Source organism: Lacerta agilis, chromosome 15, assembly GCF_009819535.1.
Source record: "Lacerta agilis isolate rLacAgi1 chromosome 15, rLacAgi1.pri, whole genome shotgun sequence".
NCBI lineage: Eukaryota > Metazoa > Chordata > Lepidosauria > Squamata > Lacertidae > Lacerta > Lacerta agilis.
The window spans coordinates 41493426-41512168 of NC_046326.1; the positions used below are offsets into that span (position 1 = coordinate 41493426).

Sequence of the window (18743 nt, forward strand, 5' to 3'; positions counted from 1 at the left end):
CTCCTCTATATTACATCCTTTTATATATTTGAACACGGCTATCATATCACCCCTTAACCTTCTCTTCTCCAGGCTAAACATACCCAGCTCCCTAAGCCGTTCCTCAAAAGGCATCGTTTCCAGGCCTTGGACCATTTTGGTTGCCCTCCTCTGGACACGTTCCAGCTTGTCAGTATCCTTCTTGAACTGTGGTGCCCAGAACTGGACACAGTATTCCAGGTGAGGTCTGACCAGAGCAGAATATAGTGGTACTATTACTTCCCTTGATCTAGATGCTATACTCCTATTGATGCAGCCCAGAATTGCATTGGCTTTTTTAGCTGCTGCATCACACTGTTGACTCATGTCAAGTTTATGGTCTACCAAGACTCCTAGATCCTTTTCACATGTACTGCTCTCAAGCCAGGTGTCACCCATCCTGTATTTGTGTCTTTCATTTTTTTTGCCCAAGTGTAGTACTTTACATTTCTCCCTGTTAAAATTCATCTTGTTTGCTTTGGCCCAGTTCTCTAGTCTGTTAAGGTCATTTTGAAGTGTGATCCTGTCCTCTGGGGTATTAGCCACCCCTCCTAATTTGGTGTCATCTGCAAACTTGATCAGGTTACCCTCAAGCCCATCATCCAAGTCATTGATGAAGATGTTGAATAAGACTGGGCCCAAGACAGAACCCTGTGGCACCCCACTAGTCACTTCTCTCCAGGATGAAGAGGAGCCATTAATGAGTACCCTTTGGGTTCGGTCAGACAGCCAGTTACAAATCCACTGAATGGTAGCATTGTCTAGCCCACATTTTACCAGCTTCTTTACGAGAATATCATGGGGGGTGAGTTGGGTTGTTCCTCCCACCTACTGGCCTCCTCTTCACCACTTACAGAATCACAGGATTGGAAGGGATCTGGTCCAGCCCCCTGCAATATGGGGCGTACTCACCAGCAATAGAGCTTCTAGCTGGTTGATGTACATCTCCTCACTGGCCAGGAAATCCTTTAGGACCAACCTCCGCATGTCCACCCCCTTCCCAGCATCTTGTCCACCCTAGAAGAAATAAGATGCCACATGTTAGAAGGCAAGCGGAAACAAGACGGTGATTGCAAGTGTCTCTGAGCATGCGGAGACTGGTTTTTCTCACACTCCCAAGTTGGAGAGTGTAATTGTTTGTTTGTTTTTAAAATTGTATTCCCTTGCATCTCCACAACCCCCCCTGCGAGGTAGGCTGGTCTTAAAGGCAGCAACCTGGCCCTGGTTGCCCAGCTGTGTGACCGAGGCAAGATTTGAACACAGGACACAGCACGCAAGCAACGACACACGGAGTCCAGTGGCTCAGTGACAGAGCAGCTGCCTTGCATGCAGAAAGTTCCAAGTTCGATCCCCACTGGCATCTCCAGGTAGGAGGAAAGACACCCACCCACCCACCCACCTGAAACCCTAGGGAGCTGCTGCCAGTTAGTGTGGCCAGTACTGAGCTAGACAGACCAACGTTCTGACTAAGGGCAAGGTGGCTTCCTAAGTTCCACTGGGTGCCAGCACCCTGGCTAAGATGGGGAATGTTGCATTTACCAGGGGGCTAAGATTTGCATTTCATGGGTCTAAATTGAGGAATTGGGGGTGGGGGTCCTCCAGACACTGATATACACCAACTCCCAGCAACCACCATAGCCAAAGACCAGGGGATGATGGGAGTTGTAGTCAGGCAATTTCTGGGGGACCACAGGTGTTGTCATATCTTGTAGAGCAAAAAGGAGGACAGTCCGAGCCGCTGGGAGCCTGAGCCACGTGTGCAGAGCAGCCCAAGTCTGACCCTGAACCCGCCCATGCCTCCCCCCAAAATACCCAACTTGCCCCCGACATTTCCTTTAAAATGTAAAAATCCCCCCAGGTGGGCATGTTGGCCCCTCAAAAGAGGGCATGTCCGGGATTTCCCGGACATATAGCAACCCTATGTCATATTTCCACCTCACTGAAATCTTGTTGCTGTCCAGAGGGGAGATCGCCAAGGGCCCCAATTCACACAGGCTGTTTTCAACACACACACACACCCATGGAAGACTGACAAGATGCAATTTTCCTCTCTCAGAGACGTTTCCTTGAGACAACGTAAACCTGAATCCCCCCCCCCCCCGAATGTTTGAACTGCACATTTACCTTGTGGGCCACGACACGATCTGGGAAATGCTATTTATTTATTTATTGGATCTTAAAAATCCAATAAATCCAACACACACACACACACACACACACTGGTCTTCAGCAGTAAATACACAGAGCTTGAGGCAGTTTATACCACGATTAAAAAAACAGCACCAGCCAAACAATTTATCCTGAAACAAATTAAATAACGATAAAGGAAGACAAGTGGACCAGGTTTTTAAATACCACTTAACTAGAATCAACAAGATCAGACAGTTAACATCCCCTATCCCATCAGTAGGCAAACTAAGGCCCAGGGGCCGCATCCGGCCCAATCACCTTCTAAATCCGGCCTGCGGACGGTCCGGGAATCAGCGTGTTTTTACATCAGTAGAATGTGTCCTTTTATTTAAAATGCATCTCTGGGTTATTTGAGGGGCATAGGAATTTGTTCATATTTTTTTCAAAATATAGTCCGGCCCCCCACAAGGTCTGAGGGACAGTGGACCGGCCCCCTGCTGAAAAAGTTTGCTAACCTTGCCTAACCTGTGAAAGGAATGCCAAGTGAATGGTGGCAATCAGAGGTGCAAATTTGGTACTCGGTGGTTTTCAACCAGGGGGCCATGGCACCCTGGGCTGCCTTGAATGATGGTCAGGGGTGCTGCGGGCGACACTAGCCTCTGTCCCTCTTCCCCTCCCTCCCAGTGCCAGTGTGGTGTAGTGGTTAAGAGTGGTAGTCTCGTAATCTGGTGAACTGGGTTCATGTCTCCGCTCCTCCACATGCAGCTGCTGGGTGACCTTGGGCTAGTGACACTTCTCTGAAGTCTCTCAGCCCCACTCACCTCACAGAGTGTTTGTTGTGGGGGAGGAAGAAGGGAAAGGAGAATGCGAGCTGCTTTGAGACTCCTTCGGGTAGTGAAAAGCGGGATATCAAATCCAAACTCTTCTTCTTCTTCTTCTCCCTCCTCAGATGACCTCTCACATCTCTGCCTCCCAAAGGCTTGCACAGCGCATGGTGCCTCTGGGGCTGGCCAGGGGGTGCCGTTTGCCAGGAGCTGAGGCAGCCTCAGAGTAAGCAAGCAAGCAAGCAGGCGAGGGACCCCAGCCAGCCAGCCCACCAGCCCTTGCTGCTGGGAATGGACAGAAAAGTCCCAGGCGCCTTCACTATCTTTGGGGAAGCTCAGAGACCAGGGGCAGCAGCTGCGGCTGCCAGGAGGACTCCCCAGGAGAGCAGGCTGAGGGACCACTCCACCAGGGATGGTGCACGGAAAGGGGTGGGAGGCTGCCGGCTCTGCAGGCAAAGGGTGACGCAACTGGGGTGCTACAGAACAATATAGTTGGTCAAGGGAGCTGTGGACTCAAAAAGCTTGAAAACCTCTGCATTATTCCATTACCTAGCGGGTTTTCCTTCTCAAGATTTCAAAGATGTTTTCCGCAATCCTTCCCCCATAAGAGCAGGCCAGTGGGGTCACACACACCCCATTTGGTAAGTAGCTGATTTAAGGCCACCCATGGGAACCTGTGGCAGAGGGGAAATTTGAAATGGGGAGCCTCTTGGCTCTACCTCTCCAGGACACAGGGGCAGAGGAAGGGGGGTGCAGTGGGGGCAGGCCACCCTGGGTGTCTTCGCTGAAGGGGGTGACATTTGGCACGCTGCCCACCCGCGACTCCCAAGCCTATGCCGACTTTGCCCCCAAAGGCTCCCGAGACTAACCAATATACTGCCTGAGTGCATACAGAGCCTCTAAACCAGAGATTCCTAGAATTGTGGCTTGCACAATCCAAATAATATGATAAAATTCACAACTGTAAACATTAATGGCACATTTCTGCAGATTCCAATTAAAACTACTTCCTTGAAATTGATGGTCTTGGTTCAGTTACAGTCCTTCTTTACGCCTCCAGCGCCCCTGCCCCCCAATAACTCCACTGCCCCCTAAGGGGTGGTAATGCCCACTTTGGGGGATCACTGCCCTAACCAGCCAAAACATTCTGTATTCTCACAGTCTTTTTAAATACATTTTTTAAAAAGCAGGATGCCTCTGAATACCACTCGCTGGAAGTCACAGGGAAGGAGAGTCGCTGCTGCCACGCTCGTGTCTCGCTGGGGGGCTTCCCTTTGCGGCATCTGGCCAGCCGGACACTGCAGATGCAGGAGGCTGGACCGGATGGGACCCCCCCCCCTTCTGGCCTGATCCAGCAGCTGGGCTTCTCTGACACTCTCAGGTTAAAATGCCGGTGGCAGAAGAAGAACAGCTCATTTCGAATGCCTCCTCACAGAGACGCTCGTTTGGGTTCCCTTTGCATTAATTGCGGTTCATTTGCACTGTAAACGCTCCAGCTGACGTGTTATCACAGAGGCTGCTTTTACCGTCCACCAAACAAGCGGTTGTCGCCGGGTGGTGTTGCTTGCAAAAAGAAAGCATGTACAAATGAGGGCACTGGAAGTGGCCTTATGGCAGGGGTAGGCAACCTAAGGCCCATGGGCCAGGTGCAGGCCAATCGCCTTCTCAATCCGGCCCACGGACGGTTCGGGAATCAGCGTGTTTTTACATGAGTAGAATGTGTCCTTTTTATTTAAAATGCATCTCACACTGCGATAACGGATAATGCTTTGAAAGACAAATTCTGGGACCATAAGGGAGGGAGGAGTACGAGTAATATGGAAAATTTTTGTTAAGATAATGAGAAAATACAGAAGTATTATGAGGCGGAAGTAGAGAAATGTTAAATAGAAAAAAGGATGAGATGGATTTTAAATTAGAGTTAAAGTTAAAAAAATCTGGAATTATGTGATAATTTGGAAATCAGTAAGGGGGGGGGAATGAGGAAGTCACTTTAAGAAGCAATGATGGGAATTTAACTAACGGACCTAGGAAGAGGGTCAGCTCTACGCTATGATTTGGAAAATATGTGGTTAAATGTGAAATGATTTTTGTTACCTCTGTGAGAGGGGGGTTTTGTATTTGTTGCTCCCCTCGGTGGGAGAGGGGGGAGTTTGGAGTGTTTAACCATGTATTGTATTGTATGGTTTTTGGCTTTTTAATTGGAAAATCTTATGAATTCTTAATAAAAAAATAAAAAAATACAATGCATCTCTGGGTTATTTGTGGGGCATAGGAATTCGTTCATTCCCCCCCCAAAAAATATATATAGTCCAGCCCCCCTCATGGTCTGAGGGACGGTGGACCAGCCCACGGCTGAAAAAGGTTGCTGACCCCTGCCTTATGGGGAGTCAAGCCAGTGCTCCACCTAGGCTCAGGGTTGTCGACACTGACCGGCAGCAGCTCTTCAGGGGACATTCAGGCGGGGGACATTCCCTGGCCTACCTGGGGACTGAACCCGGGGCCTTCTGCATGCAAAGCAGATGCTCTGCCACTGGGTGCAGCTCTGCCCCTAAAAATGAAACAAGACTCCAGCCCCCATGGTTCTGAATAAACAGCTGATTTAAACAGGGGAAGCCTCCAAATTGGACCATGAGACCATCTGCCACAATGACCGGCAGGGGCTCTCCAAAGTTTCAGGCAGGCGACATCCCCAGTGCACCTACCTCGCAAGGTTGTTGGAATAAGTCAGGGGTCAGCAAACATTTCCAGCAGGGGGCCGGTCCACTGTCCCTCAGACCTTGTGGGGGGCTGGACTATATGCAGGCGCCACAAATAACCCAGAGATGCATTTTAAATAGAAGCACACATTCTACTCATGTAAAAACACACTGATTCCCGGACCGTCCGCGGGCCGGATTTAGAAGGCGATTGGGCTGCATCCGGCCCCCGGGCCTTAGTTTGGGGACCCCTGGGATAAGTAATAGGAACGGAGGCACAGGAATCAACCCCACCAGTTCCCCCTGAGCTCCTCAGAAGAAGGGAAGGATATAAATGTGAAAGAGCCTGACAAACAAACTGCCTTTTTTCGTTGTTGCTTTGCAGCAGTTGGAGAGCTTTGTTGTCACTTGTCTACATTCAGAGGGAAAACCACTTAAGATCTCGCCGTCCTTAGGCGGCTCCAACGTGGGGCCTGCTGGGGCTCGACTCCCTCTCTCTTCCGCCCCCTTCCAACCTCCCACTCACTCAGTGCTGCGGGCGCCCCACAGATTCAAACCCTTTCCCCCAGCCAACCTCGCAACGCAAAGAGCCCGAACGCCCCATGGGCTGCCAGCCTAGGCCTGGCAGGGCTGGACTCACACATCACAAACCCAGAGAAGGGGAAGCACACACGCTAGCCAAGGGAGCTTTCAGCTGCTCCACACAAAAAGGGCGCATTCCCAACCCAGGAAAGAAAGGAAAGAATAAATATATATTTTTTTAAAAAAAACCTTCCACTCCACTCCCAGGACTTAATTTGTGTGCCTGGCACCAAAACTTCCTGTAAGCTGAGCTTGCCAGCTCCAAAAGGGGAGAGGGAGGAGAGGCCTGCAATTACTCAGCAACGAAGCAGCAGCACAAAGAAACGCTCTCTGCCCATGCTCAGAGGCAAGCCGCCGTTGCCGCAACACTCCCCCAGCCACCCAAAGAAGCCTGAGGCTTTGGCGCTGAAAATCATTTATTTTCTTGGAGAAAGCTGAACGTCGTGCTCAAATTCAGCCCTTGCATCTGAGTAGTAGGGGTCTTCTGTTCCAAAAGCATAGGGGGGGGGGGTAGAAATGGAGAGGGTTGGTTTTAGACAGCAACTGTTGAGGGGGAAAGAGAAAAAAGCAAGGCACAGAAATATATGCGCACCAGCCCAAACAAACAGCCTTATCAGCGCCCGCTGACCTCCAGCTTTCTACAAACCCCAAACCCTTTTACCTTCAGAGATGGGAGGGCTAGGCTGGGATAAATTGCCAATATCTCGTTCCCAGAGGCCCCCAAATCCTGGGAAAACCCTGGAATTATATCAAGCAGGAGTTATTTTGGGGGCGGGGGGAGCGAGAAAGAGAGAATATGGCAGCATTTTCACTCACCTGAGCACATCTAGATGTAAACCACAGCCCTGGCAAGCCCAGAGCTCCAAGCCACAAGAGTGCCTCTGGCCATATACAGGTGGTGGTATCATTATTATTATTATTATTATTATTATTATTATTATTATTATTCCCTCCATCACAGAACAAGGTGGGATAGAAGAGGCAGGACGTCCAGCAACTCCTTGAAATCAGCCCCCCCCCTTGGGGGGCACCTCTGGGGAATCGAGTAAGGGCCTGAACCCGCAGCAAAAGCCCCCCTCCCCATTTTATTTATTGCATGAATAGCAAACTGTCGTCTCTTGAGGAGCTCCAAGCCGCGTACACAGTTCTCCCCCTCCTCGCTTAGTCCCCACGCCGACCCTGCGAGGTAGGCCGGGCTCAGAAGCAGCAAGTTGTCCCAAATGCCCTGAGTGGGAATTTGAACCCTGGCTCAATCCCCCAGCATAATGCCCAACCTAAGTCTTCAGTGGTAAGGCTACTGGGTCCTTCTGCCCCCTTTGGAAGCCCCCCCCATGCCAGTCCCGGAGGATTAGGCCAGCACAAAGAGCCCGCCTCGCCCCGATTGCACGCCCACCTTCTCCGAGGCCGGGGAGCCGGGGGTAGCCGGCCTCTCCTCTTCCTCTTCTTCTTCAAGGACCTTATCGAGATAGCCAATGGCTTCCTCTTCTTCTTGCATGGCTCCCCGGGCTCTGGGGAGAAGTCGGGCCCCCCTCAGAGGAGCCAGGGGCCAGCCAGGCCTGGCATCGCCGCCGGAGGCTGGCACTGCCTCCTTCCGAGGAAGAGAGCCATTCCCGGGCACCGGGACGGCACACAGCACACACCCCAAACGAAACCCGCACCCTTTTCCAGCAGAGGCAAAGTCCGCAGCCAAGAAACTCAACTCCTGTGGGAAAAAAGCGAAGGAGGAGAAGAGCAGCCAGGAAGCAGCAGGCTTAGCTTAACCCCTTCCCTGGGCTGGTAGCACGCATGGCTCCGGTCTCTCGGTCGTCCTTGCCCAGCCTTGGCGCTTGTTTGGCAGACAGGAAATGCCAGCCTCGCCCACTGGCCTGCCCTCCGTAGGTGGGGAAAGGACCCTCTCTCCGAGATACACACGCCTGGCAAAATGAGAGATATATTTTAAGAAAAACAAGGAGGTTGTTTCTCTCTCTCCGGTGCCAAGAGAAATGGGGAAAGCTCGTGGGAAGGAGCTCCCAGGGCTATGAGGAAGCAGCAGGCAGCTTTTTTTCCGTGGCGAAGGAGGGCGGAGAGGTGGAAGAGGAGGAGGCTAGATGCACCCCCTCCAAAAAAACAAACAAAAAAAAAACCTGGAGGGAGGGAAAAAGCACGGACACAAATGCCACTGGGTGGTTGGAAGAGGAAGGAAGGATGGATGGATCCCAAACTTGCAGCAGTCCAACTTGGAAGAAGCAGATGCAGAAATCACCTGCAAAAAGGAGCTAAAAACTACTGTCCCCAACCGCAGGACAGCATCTCAGGAAGGAAATGCAAGGCCCTGGCCACAACACTTCCTAGGCTAGTGCTCGGTTTTTTTCCTCAGCCGAAAAATGGGGTTCACGACAACAGCCCGCCTCGCAAGGCTGTTGTGAAGATGGCTCGAGGTTGTGTGCGGAGCGGGGAACAACAACACTTGAGTTACCTCCGGGAAAAAGACGAGGGTATGAATGAATGAATGAATGAATGAATGAATATAAGAATTGTAATAATTGGTTAATGGAGAGTTTGGAAAAGGTCCTTTGTGTAGCGAAGTGTTAGGGGAATGCGAGTCTCAGCAGTTAAAGTGCCAGACAAGGGTGAGAGAGGCCTGGGTTTGAATTTCCACACAGCCCCAAAGTGTGTTGGGTTACTGCAGCCCGGCTGCTCTCTACCTCGCAGGGTTGTTGGTGGGGATTGTGTTTGTGGGGGAGAATGACCTAGGCTCTCCTGAGGGCCTAAGGAGAAGGGTAAGACTATTGCTCTAAACAACAAACAAACAAATATTTCTTGCTGCAATCTATGCAAAAATAAGGAAGAAAGGGGAGGGGGGACACAGGACATCTCGGGATCTTGAAATAGTTTTTAAAGCTGCAAGAAGGACCGGCATCCACAGCATCCCACTGTCTCAGGAGAGTCACAAAAAAATGTATTTCCAGCTCTGCCTATGCAGGCTTCTGAGCCACACAGGACGTTTCTTTGGCCCAGGTGAAGAGTCCTGTCTGATGCATAAGCCTGCATATGTGTTTCCTAACAAACACAGAAGAACTATATCTATCTATATATATCTATGTATCTCCTCTCTCTCTTTCAGTTTCTCTGTCTCTCTCCTCCAAGACCAAAAGCGCACAAGCACGAAGTGCATATAACTTTCTGGGAATGAGCTCAGCCACAATAAGACTGCGGATGGGTGAGAGGGGAAAACCACCCATACAGATGGGAATCCCTGCTAGCAGCCCCCCACCCCCAGAAAGGGCATCAGGGGCAAGCCGTGGATTGCACACAGCTGTAGAGACCCAGAGGCAGCAAAGAAAAAAACAGAAGCCTTCTCATCTGCAACCAGGAAAAAAAAGGGGAAACCACAGACCACAGAGTTTGCATAGGAGGCTCTTTCTGCTGCTCTGGGGAGCTGGCCAGGGGGGAGAGAAGAACAGCCTTCTTTTCCCACAGCCTCTGAACAAATATACTCCTTCCTGGCCAATTTCACTCCCTGCAAAAATTCACAAGTCCACCTTGACGAACCAGTGATCTTGTGTAAAATGAAACTGTGCTACTAAATGGGTTTTTATATTGTGTTTTAATGTTGTAACCTGCTCTGGGAACATAGGGAGAAGAAGAAGAAGAAGAAGAAGAAGAAGAAGAAGAAGAAGAAGAAGAAGAAGAAGAAGAAGAAAGTAGTGTTTGGGCAGGGGAGATTAAATTCTGCACCATGGCAGTCCAAAATCCAGCCATTGTGGCGCCAAAGAGGATCACTCCTAACACCAGGAAATTGTCCAGTTAAGCTGAATGTTGGAGGGTTCAGGACAGACAGAAGAACATCTTTCTTCATGTGGTTAACCTATGGAACTCCCTCCCACAAGAGGCAGTGACGGTCGCCAACTCAGATGGCTTTTAAAGAGGATGAGACAAATTCATGGAGGAGGAAGGGCTATCGATGGCTAGTAGCCTGGATGGCTATGCTCTACCTCCACGGTCGAAGGCAGCGATGCTTCTGAAGACCACAGGAGGGGAGAGATTGGCCTGATCCAGCAAGCTCCTCTTACGCCCTTGTGTTGGACATGGAGCTGGGAAGGAGGAGAGAAAACTCAGCTTCTCACTCTCTGGCCGACAATCGGCTTCTCTCAACCTAGCCTGTGGCCTACCTCACAGGGTTGTTGCAAGAGAAGCGGGGGAGAACAAGGCAACACTTTGGAGGAAACCGCAATGAAGAAATGCAAAAAAGAGCAAGCCGCTGCATAGAAGCACAGAGTTGGGGAGCCCCTCAGAGGTCCTCTAGCCCACCCCCATCAGCACCCCGCTTAATACAGGACGCAACCACGGCAGGGTTCAAATCCCCACTGGGTGACCTTGGGCCACTCGCTGCCTCTCAGCCAAAACTACCTTCACAGGGTTGCTGTGTTTCTGCCTAAACACCTCTAAATAAATCACCACCCTGTGCCAGTTCAGCAGGACATTCTCTGCCTGGTCCCATGTAAGTCACACTGCAATGAATTTCTGCTTATTTTATTTTAAAACCATTTTTATCGTTTTCCAATCAAACAGTAGACTTACAGGAAAACCAGCACTACCAGTGCCCCCGTGTCATCGTTTCCTTGCAGTACGCTTGGACTACCATGAAATACAACAGGTGTGTCAAGCAGGCTGTTTGTGTGTCTTTACACTATTTTGCCTCCCTCGTAGTAATTTTCCTGAACAGAGCCATCAGCAGTCCTCTGGTCCCCCCGCCGGCCATTACGCTTTCTCTAGAATCCATTGACATCCATAAGGGCTAGAAACTTGATGGCTGCAAAAGGCCGTCTGCATGCACGGCCCTGACTCTATGGACCGCCCCCCCCCCCCCGGGCTGAAGGCCACCGGCTGTGACTGGCCTGCGGTCATCACTCTCGTGGGTGCCATATATATTACATGGGGGAGCAATTTTATTCTGGGACGACAGCACATGGCAAAAAGGTGACGCCCACTTCTCACCTATGCCACGATCCTGATCAGGACATGTGAAATTACACAAAAACCGCATTTGACATACTGTGTGGTTTTACCTTCACCTTAAGGAAAGGATTTGTGTGGGGAATGCGGGGGGGAGGAGAGGCAGAGCTGGGCAGTGGAAACTAAGCCAGATGGGCAGGATACAAATAATATATTTATTATTATTATTATTATTATTATTATTATTATTATTATTATTATTATTATTATTATTATTATTATTATTAAACAGCAAGCACTAAAGACCAGGGGGGTAGCCTCATACTGCAGCCTTCAGCCATGTTCATATCAGATGTTTCTCCTTGCTTGTTTTATTTATTTCATAAAATTCATACACCTCCAGATTGCAAGGATACAAAACAAACCCTCAAAGCAGATTACTGAAAAAGGGATAAAATATTAAAGCAACAGATCATAGAATCTTAAAGAGTCGGAAGGGACCCAAGGGTCATCTAGTCCAACCCCCTGCAATGCAACGAAAACAATTAGCCACAATAGTTTTAAAACATTAAAAAATAAATAAAAATAAGCAATATATTAAAAACAGATTAAAACATGCTTGAAATCACACAAAAAGCGCATTTAACATAATGTGTAGTTTTACCTGCCCCTCGAGGAAAGGATTTGTGTGGAGAATCGGGGGGGGGGGGCAGGAGAGGCAGAGTTGGGCAGTGGAGGGAGAAGAGAGAGCATAGTGAGGGATAAGTAGTATGGATCCTTAAAAGAAAAAAAAACAGCAAAGACAATGAGGACTAGAGACTTGAAGCCAAGACAAAACCGGGAGAAGAAGGAGCCAGTGCAGGGAATATGAAGGAGTAGGTGGATGAGACAGGATGAGGCCACAGCTCTGTGACGGTCGTGAAGGGGGCCTCAAAGCCAGCCACAGCAGTTTACACCCAGGACAACGTGGGAGTCTAAGAGTTAACGGCAAGGGACCAGGAGGGAGGATTTGTGGGTTTTAAGGCTTGCAAATCCCCTCAGCTATGGGGCCTCTGCCTCAACAAAGGAAAGCTATTTTCTGCGTGGGTTGCAGGGCTTTTCTTTTGCTGGCTCCCCACAACAAAAACCCTGGTGCTGCAACACACACACACACACCCCATACATATGGGGGACAGGTGTGTAATCAGAAACCTTAAGGGAAAAAAGCAGTGTGGTACCTCATTATGGCCACCAGGTGGGGCAAGGAGCCCAGATCACAGGGAGGTTGGTGTCCTCCTGAGACTTTAAAAGGAAGACCTGGCCTTACAGGTGAAACTCGAAAAATTAGAATATTGTGGAAAAATCCACTTATGTAAGCAATTGTTTTCATTAGCTACTGGAGTTTAATATAGGAGATAGACTCGTGACATGCAAAGTGAGATATGTCAAGCCTTTGCTTGTTATAATTGTGATGATTATGGCACACAGCTGATGAAAACCCCAAAGTTGAAATGGTTAATTTGGGGTTCTCCTCCGCTGTACGCCATAATCATCTCAATTATAAGAAATAAAGGCTTGACATATCTCGCTTTGCATGTCATGAGACTATTTCATATATTAGTTTCACCTTTTAAGTTGAATTACTGAAAGAAATGAACCTTTCCACGATATTCTAATTTTTCGAGTTTCACCTGTATACCATCTACCTCAGTATTGCTTACACTAACTGGCAGCAGCTGTCCAGGATTTCAGGCGGCAAAATTCTGGTCCTCATGCTTCTGTAATAAGGACTGATTTAAAGGGAAGCTGCTTTATACTGAGCGAGAACCTGAGTCCATCCAGCTCACTATTTCCCGCACGGACGGGCAGCAACATCAACAGCCCCACCAGGAGATGCCGGGGATCGAACCTGCGACCTTCTGCATGCAGATCAGGTGCTGAGTCCTGGCCCTTCCTTGCCTTCCCAGGTCGCAGACTGTGAAAGAGGCTTCTGCCCAAGGCTTCAGGGCCAGATGAAGAAGAGGAAACAGCAAGCACCCAAGACCAAGAGGGTACCCTCGCACCGCAGCCTTCTGCCATGTTCATATCGGAGGTCCCCCCCACCCACTTATTTTATTTATTTCATAAAATTCATATACCTCTGGATTGCAAAAATACAAAACAAACCCTCAAAGCAGTTTACCAAAAAGAAAAAAAAGAAAATATTAAAATGACAGTATATAGAATCTTAAGAGTCGGAAGGGACCCAAGGGTCATCTAGTCCAACCCCCCTGCAATTCAATGAAAACAATTATCCGCAATAGTTTAAAACATTCAAAAAAAATTAAAATAAGCAATAAATTGAAAAGTGCTAAATTCCAGGTAACTGGATAGGCTTGCCAAAACAGAAAGGTTTTAATCAGGCACAGAACAGAGTACAGTAAAGGCTCCTGCCTGGTGTCAATAGACAGGGAGTTCCAAAGGGCAGGTGCTGCTGCAGTGGAAGATGGAGTTCTTACAAATGCAGAACGGGTATTTTGTGGCACCTGTAGCAAGATTGAAGCTGTTGAGAGGGCATCAAACTGCTTATGGTAGCCGCACACCCTTGGGTGGGTCTAGGAGGAGAGTCTTCCCAGATGCTGGCCAATAGCACCCTGCAAACGTGGCTCTGGTGCCTTTCCATAATAAGGTTTGAGATCATATTTCCACCGCACCTGCCTTTCACAACATGCAAAGCAACTCTGCAAAGCCCTTTTCACCTCTGCAACACCTAATCAGTTGTTGGGTTTTAAAAATGCAAATGTCCCAAGACCTGCTCCAGCACTGGGGTGCACGGGAGAATCGCCGAATTAGACACATTAAACAAATAAAACAAACACAGCACCAGCCAGGTTTTAAAGCTGGGCCTGCCTCTCCCATGCTCAAATTTAAACAGCAAAAAGAGTGGGGGGGGGTCACCCATCACGTCTGCCCCCCACCTCCACAATCTGTCCCACAGAAATGACTTCTTCACACAGAACACAGTTAAAACTATGGAACTCCTCTCCAAGCGGGGCTGGAAAATTACTCCCTGCCTGGAACCCCGGAGAGCTGCTGCCGGTCAGTGCGGACAATACTGAGCTAGGTGGGCAAGCCGCCTGACTCGGTAAATGTGAAGCACTTCAAACGTCGAACGCTATCATAGCAACGCATAATAAACCATCACCAACGGCAACAACAAAGGGGGGGGCATTTCTGCCCGGACCCCCCAACCACTTACCACAGTCCCCAGTCCATCCGCTGGGGTGGGCGAGAGGCTCTCGCACCCGTCTCCGCCGTTCCCGCCCTCTTGTCCACGGGCACTGAGCTGAGGCGACATGGTGGGCGACTCATCGATGTAGGGCATGGTCTCCGAACCCCCCGGGGGGACCTTGGGCTCTTCGTTCCCCTCGGCGTCATAATCCTCCATGCCATAGTTGAAATCTGTCAACAGGACCAGAGAGAGAGGGGCTGGTCACTCAAAGTCTGACGGTGAGCTCTGGGCCTCTTTCTCCAAGGCGGCATTCCGCGTTTAATCCCACACAACAACCCTGTGAGGTAGGGATAGAGGCTGAGAGGCAGGCACTGTGGCCCAAGGTCACACACCCAGTAGGCTTCATGCCCAAGAGGGGATTCAAACTCTGGTCTCTCCCAGATATCCTAGTCTGACACTCTAACCGCCACATTGGCATAGCATTATTGCCAGAATGTTGTTATTGATTAGTTGTAAATTAATTAAAAGACGCCTGCTTCTTGGGAGAAACCTGGACAGCATCTTAAAAAGCAAAGACATCACCTTGCCGACAAAGGTCCGTATAGTTAAAGCTATGGTTTTCCCAGTAGTGATGTACGGAAGTGAGAGCTGGACCATCAAGAAGGCTGATCGCCGAAGAATTGATGCATTTGAATTCTGGTGCTGGAGGAGACTCTTGAGAGTCCCATGGACTGCAAAAAGATCAAACTTATCCATCCTTAAAGAAATCAGCCCTGAGTGCTCACTGGAAGGGCAGATCCTGAAGTTGAGGCTCCAAGACTTTGGCCACCTCATGAGAAGAGAAGACTCCCTAGAAAAGACCCTGATGTTGGGAAAGATGGAGGGCACAAGGAGAAGGGGACGACAGAGGATGAGATGGTTGGACAGTGTTCTCGAAGCTACCAACATGATTCTGACCAAACTGCGGGAGGCAGTGGAAGACAGGAGTGCCTGGCATGCTCTGGTCCATGGGGTCACGAAGAGTCGAACATGACTGAACAACTGAACAACAAGCTTGAGTTACTTCTATTAAAAAAAGAAGTGACTAATAAGTTGAATAATAATATTGAAATTTGTTGTAAGTCAATTTGAGTTACTTCTGTGAAAAAAGAAGAGAGGACTAATATGTTCATTAAGAAAATCAGAATCGTACAGGCAACCCCCATTTATGTGCATTCAATATGTGTATGACTGACAGCATGCGCACATTGCACCAATCTCAGAAGTGAAGAGTCCCGGAAACATCAGGAAAAGGGGCAGAACGGGGTTGTTTGCAGGATTACCCAACCATGTTTCAAATATACGCAATTTCTTTTTTTTTTTTAACAAAATTTTATTAGCATTTTCATAATATAACACAAACCCAACCCCACACCTACAAATACAAAAACAAATACAAATACACATAAAGTCAGGATTCTTCTTCTTATTTATATACCTTACAAAAAAAAAATCTAGTTCTGAATCTTGACGTTTGACTTCCCCCGCCTTTTCACCTTCGGTTTTAATTCAATATACTATTTCCTTAACAACTTTTCTCTATAAAAAGATTTAACTTTGCTTAAAAAAAAAAGAAAACATACTTATCTCAGTCTTTGCATTATAACCTAAATCATAACCAGATATTCTTGTAGCTAATCTTATTTCTTCTGTCCTTTATCATGCTGCTTTTAACTTAAAATTCAATATCTCCTTACTTATTTAGAATAAACTTGTAATTAACAGACTTCACACTCCGATTTCGGATACCATGGCAGACCATTTAGATTATACATTTAATACTTCAACCCACTCCCCCTCTATCCATTGTCTTTTTCTGTCTTTCTCCAAAACCAGATCTCCAATTGTCTTCCTCTGAGTGTCCACAGATCCAGGCAGCATCCACAACAAACCCAGCATCGAGCCTCAGGGCGTTCCTCATCTCCATTCTGGGCTCCTCCGTTCCTTTTTCTCCTTCTTCTTGTAAAAATCTTAATTCCATGTCCCTTGCCCCCGAGCTGCCACCTCGGAGTCTGGATATTGTAAATTTTCCCATTTCAGGTTCCTTTTCCCGGATTTGCCCAGCCATTTCAGACCATCGTCCGAAATATACGCAATTTCACTTAAACGTACGGTGACTTGGAACGTCAAGGTGGGCTTGCCTGTATTCTGAGCCACCGCCATAAACCTCTCACACCTGAATTGTCACCTGGCTATTAAAGCCCCTTCCCCCTTTTATAAGCATCGGTGGGCGGGGTTCTGGTGTCACTTCCCCTAGCCCCTCACTTTTCCCAGGGAGCACCCCTCTTATAGCAGCAGCTAGCCTGCCACAGTGGGCATCACTAGGGGCCAAAACAGGGACCTTTCTCTGGCAAGGCCCTGTTCTTGCCGACACCTCCTGCCAGCCCCCCAGATGCCTCCTCCTACACCTGCCAGCCCCCACATGGTTCGGCCATCAAGGGGGGCTGATGCCAGTTGCCTCGGAGGGCACCCGGTTGGGCAAAGGCTGCCCTGGTGGGTCTTACCCCAGACCGAAGCCAGGCAGAGGCAACTCAGCTATGCCCCATCCCATCTCTGGGAAAGGAAATTGGGGTTTCCTGCATGGCACGGACTCTTGTGCATTTCTGGGCACAATTCAAAGTGTTAGTGCTGACCTTTAAAGCCCTAAACGGCCTCGGTCCTGTATACCTGAAGGAGCGTCTCCATCCCCATCGTTCTGCCCGGACACTGAGGTCCAGCCCCGTGGGCCTTCTGCAAGAAGCGAAGTTACAGGGAACCAGGCAGAGGGCCTTCTCAGTAGTGGCACCTGCCCTGTGGAACACCCTCCCATCAGAGGTCAAAGAAATAAACAACTATCTGACTTTTAGAAGACATCTGAAGGCAGCCCTGTTTAGGGAAGTTTTTAATAAAGGTAAAGGGACCCCTGACCATTAGGTCCAGTCGTGTCCGACTCTGGGGTTGCGGTGCTCATCTCGCTCTACAGGCCGAGGGAGCTGGCGTTTGTCCACAGACAGCTTCCAGGTCATGTAGCCAGCATGACAAAGCCACTTCTGGAGAACCAGAGCAGCGCACGGAAACGGCGTTTACCTTCCCGCCGGAGCGGTACCTATTCATCTACTTGCACTTTGACGTGCTTTCGAACTGCTAGGTGGGCAGGAGCTGGGACCGAGCAACGGGAGCTCACCCCGTGGCAGGGATTCGAACCACCGACCTTCTGATCAGCAAGCCCTAGGCTCAGTGGTTTAACCCACAGCGCCACCTGGGTCCAAGTTTTTAGTAACTCATGTTTTAATGTATTTTTAACCTTCTGTTGGAAGCCGCCCGGAGTGGCTGGGGAGACCCAGCCGGATGGGCAGGGTAGAATTAATATATTATTATTATTATTATTATTATTATTATTATTATTATTATTACGCACAGAGAGTCTGTGCCAAGACCCCGTTCTGCAAAAATAAGCCACCCAGATGAACACAATGCAGATGTGAGAAAACAAGAAAGTGGGCGGGGGGGGGCAGCTGCCCCCCCCGCCTCTCCCCCTCCCCAGAGGCGCCAACTCCCTCCTCTCACATTAGCGCATTATTACCTCCTGGAGCATCCCAGTCAGTCAGGCGTGCGGCCCCTGCTCGCTCCCCCTCCCCAACAGCCTGACACACTTCCCCACTTTTGCACAATTAACCACGCGTCCTTGAATCCGCCGCCTTGGAGCCCGATGCTTTGTGCCAGTTAGCTGTGGCAAGTCCAGGCCAGGACTGAGACGCTTCTTTCGAGAAGAAGGCTGCGTTATAGGGAGGGGTGGAAAACAGGGGCCACTCCCGCCCCCAAATCACATCAGAAATATGATCGGGTTCCTGTGTGCTTGGGGGTGAAGCAGGAAACCCACCCCGATTCTGCAAAACTGATGGTTAAAAACAACCCCCCCCCCACACACAAGCAACATCTCCACCTCGCATCAGTCGGGCCCAATGAAACATGTTGAATTGCACTGCATAATTTATCCTGCCTCTGAAATTCATGGGGGTTGGGCGGAGGTGGAAGGGATGATCTGAATGTGTGAATGCAGTTTCAGGTTTTCGCGTTGCCAGAAGTCTCCTCAAACGCAACAGCTTTGTTGTGGAAGCAGTTCTGATTTCATTATTAATTATTATTATTATTATTATTAGGATTTATATATCACCCTTCATCCAAAGGCATTTCAGGGCATTTCACAAGATGAATTGTGGGAGTTCTAGTTCCAAACATCTGGAGGGCACCAGGTTGGTGTAGTGGTTAAGGGTGCCAGACATTAAGATCCAGGGTTCAGATCCTGCCCCGGCTGCAGCGCTTTCTGGGTGAGAATGGGACCGGTCA

General features: G+C 49.2%; 1 protein-coding gene across 3 annotated transcripts in view; it reads right to left on the bottom strand.

The window, feature by feature from the left end:
• Positions 1-18743, bottom strand: part of ABR (ABR activator of RhoGEF and GTPase) — a 112515-nt gene that overhangs the window by 55305 nt on the left and 38467 nt on the right. For 2 of the 3 annotated variants that reach the window (XM_033172416.1, XM_033172417.1), the window contains exons 2-3: positions 14406-14608; positions 931-1035 (exon numbers count right to left, since the gene is read on the bottom strand). In XM_033172416.1, the coding sequence (XP_033028307.1) occupies positions 931-1035; positions 14406-14594 (294 nt within the window). In that variant the 5' untranslated portion in view covers positions 14595-14608. Of the gene's footprint in view, positions 1-930; positions 1036-7646; positions 7852-14405; positions 14609-18743 lie in introns of those variants that run through there. The other variant, XM_033172418.1, reaches the window with a different exon arrangement.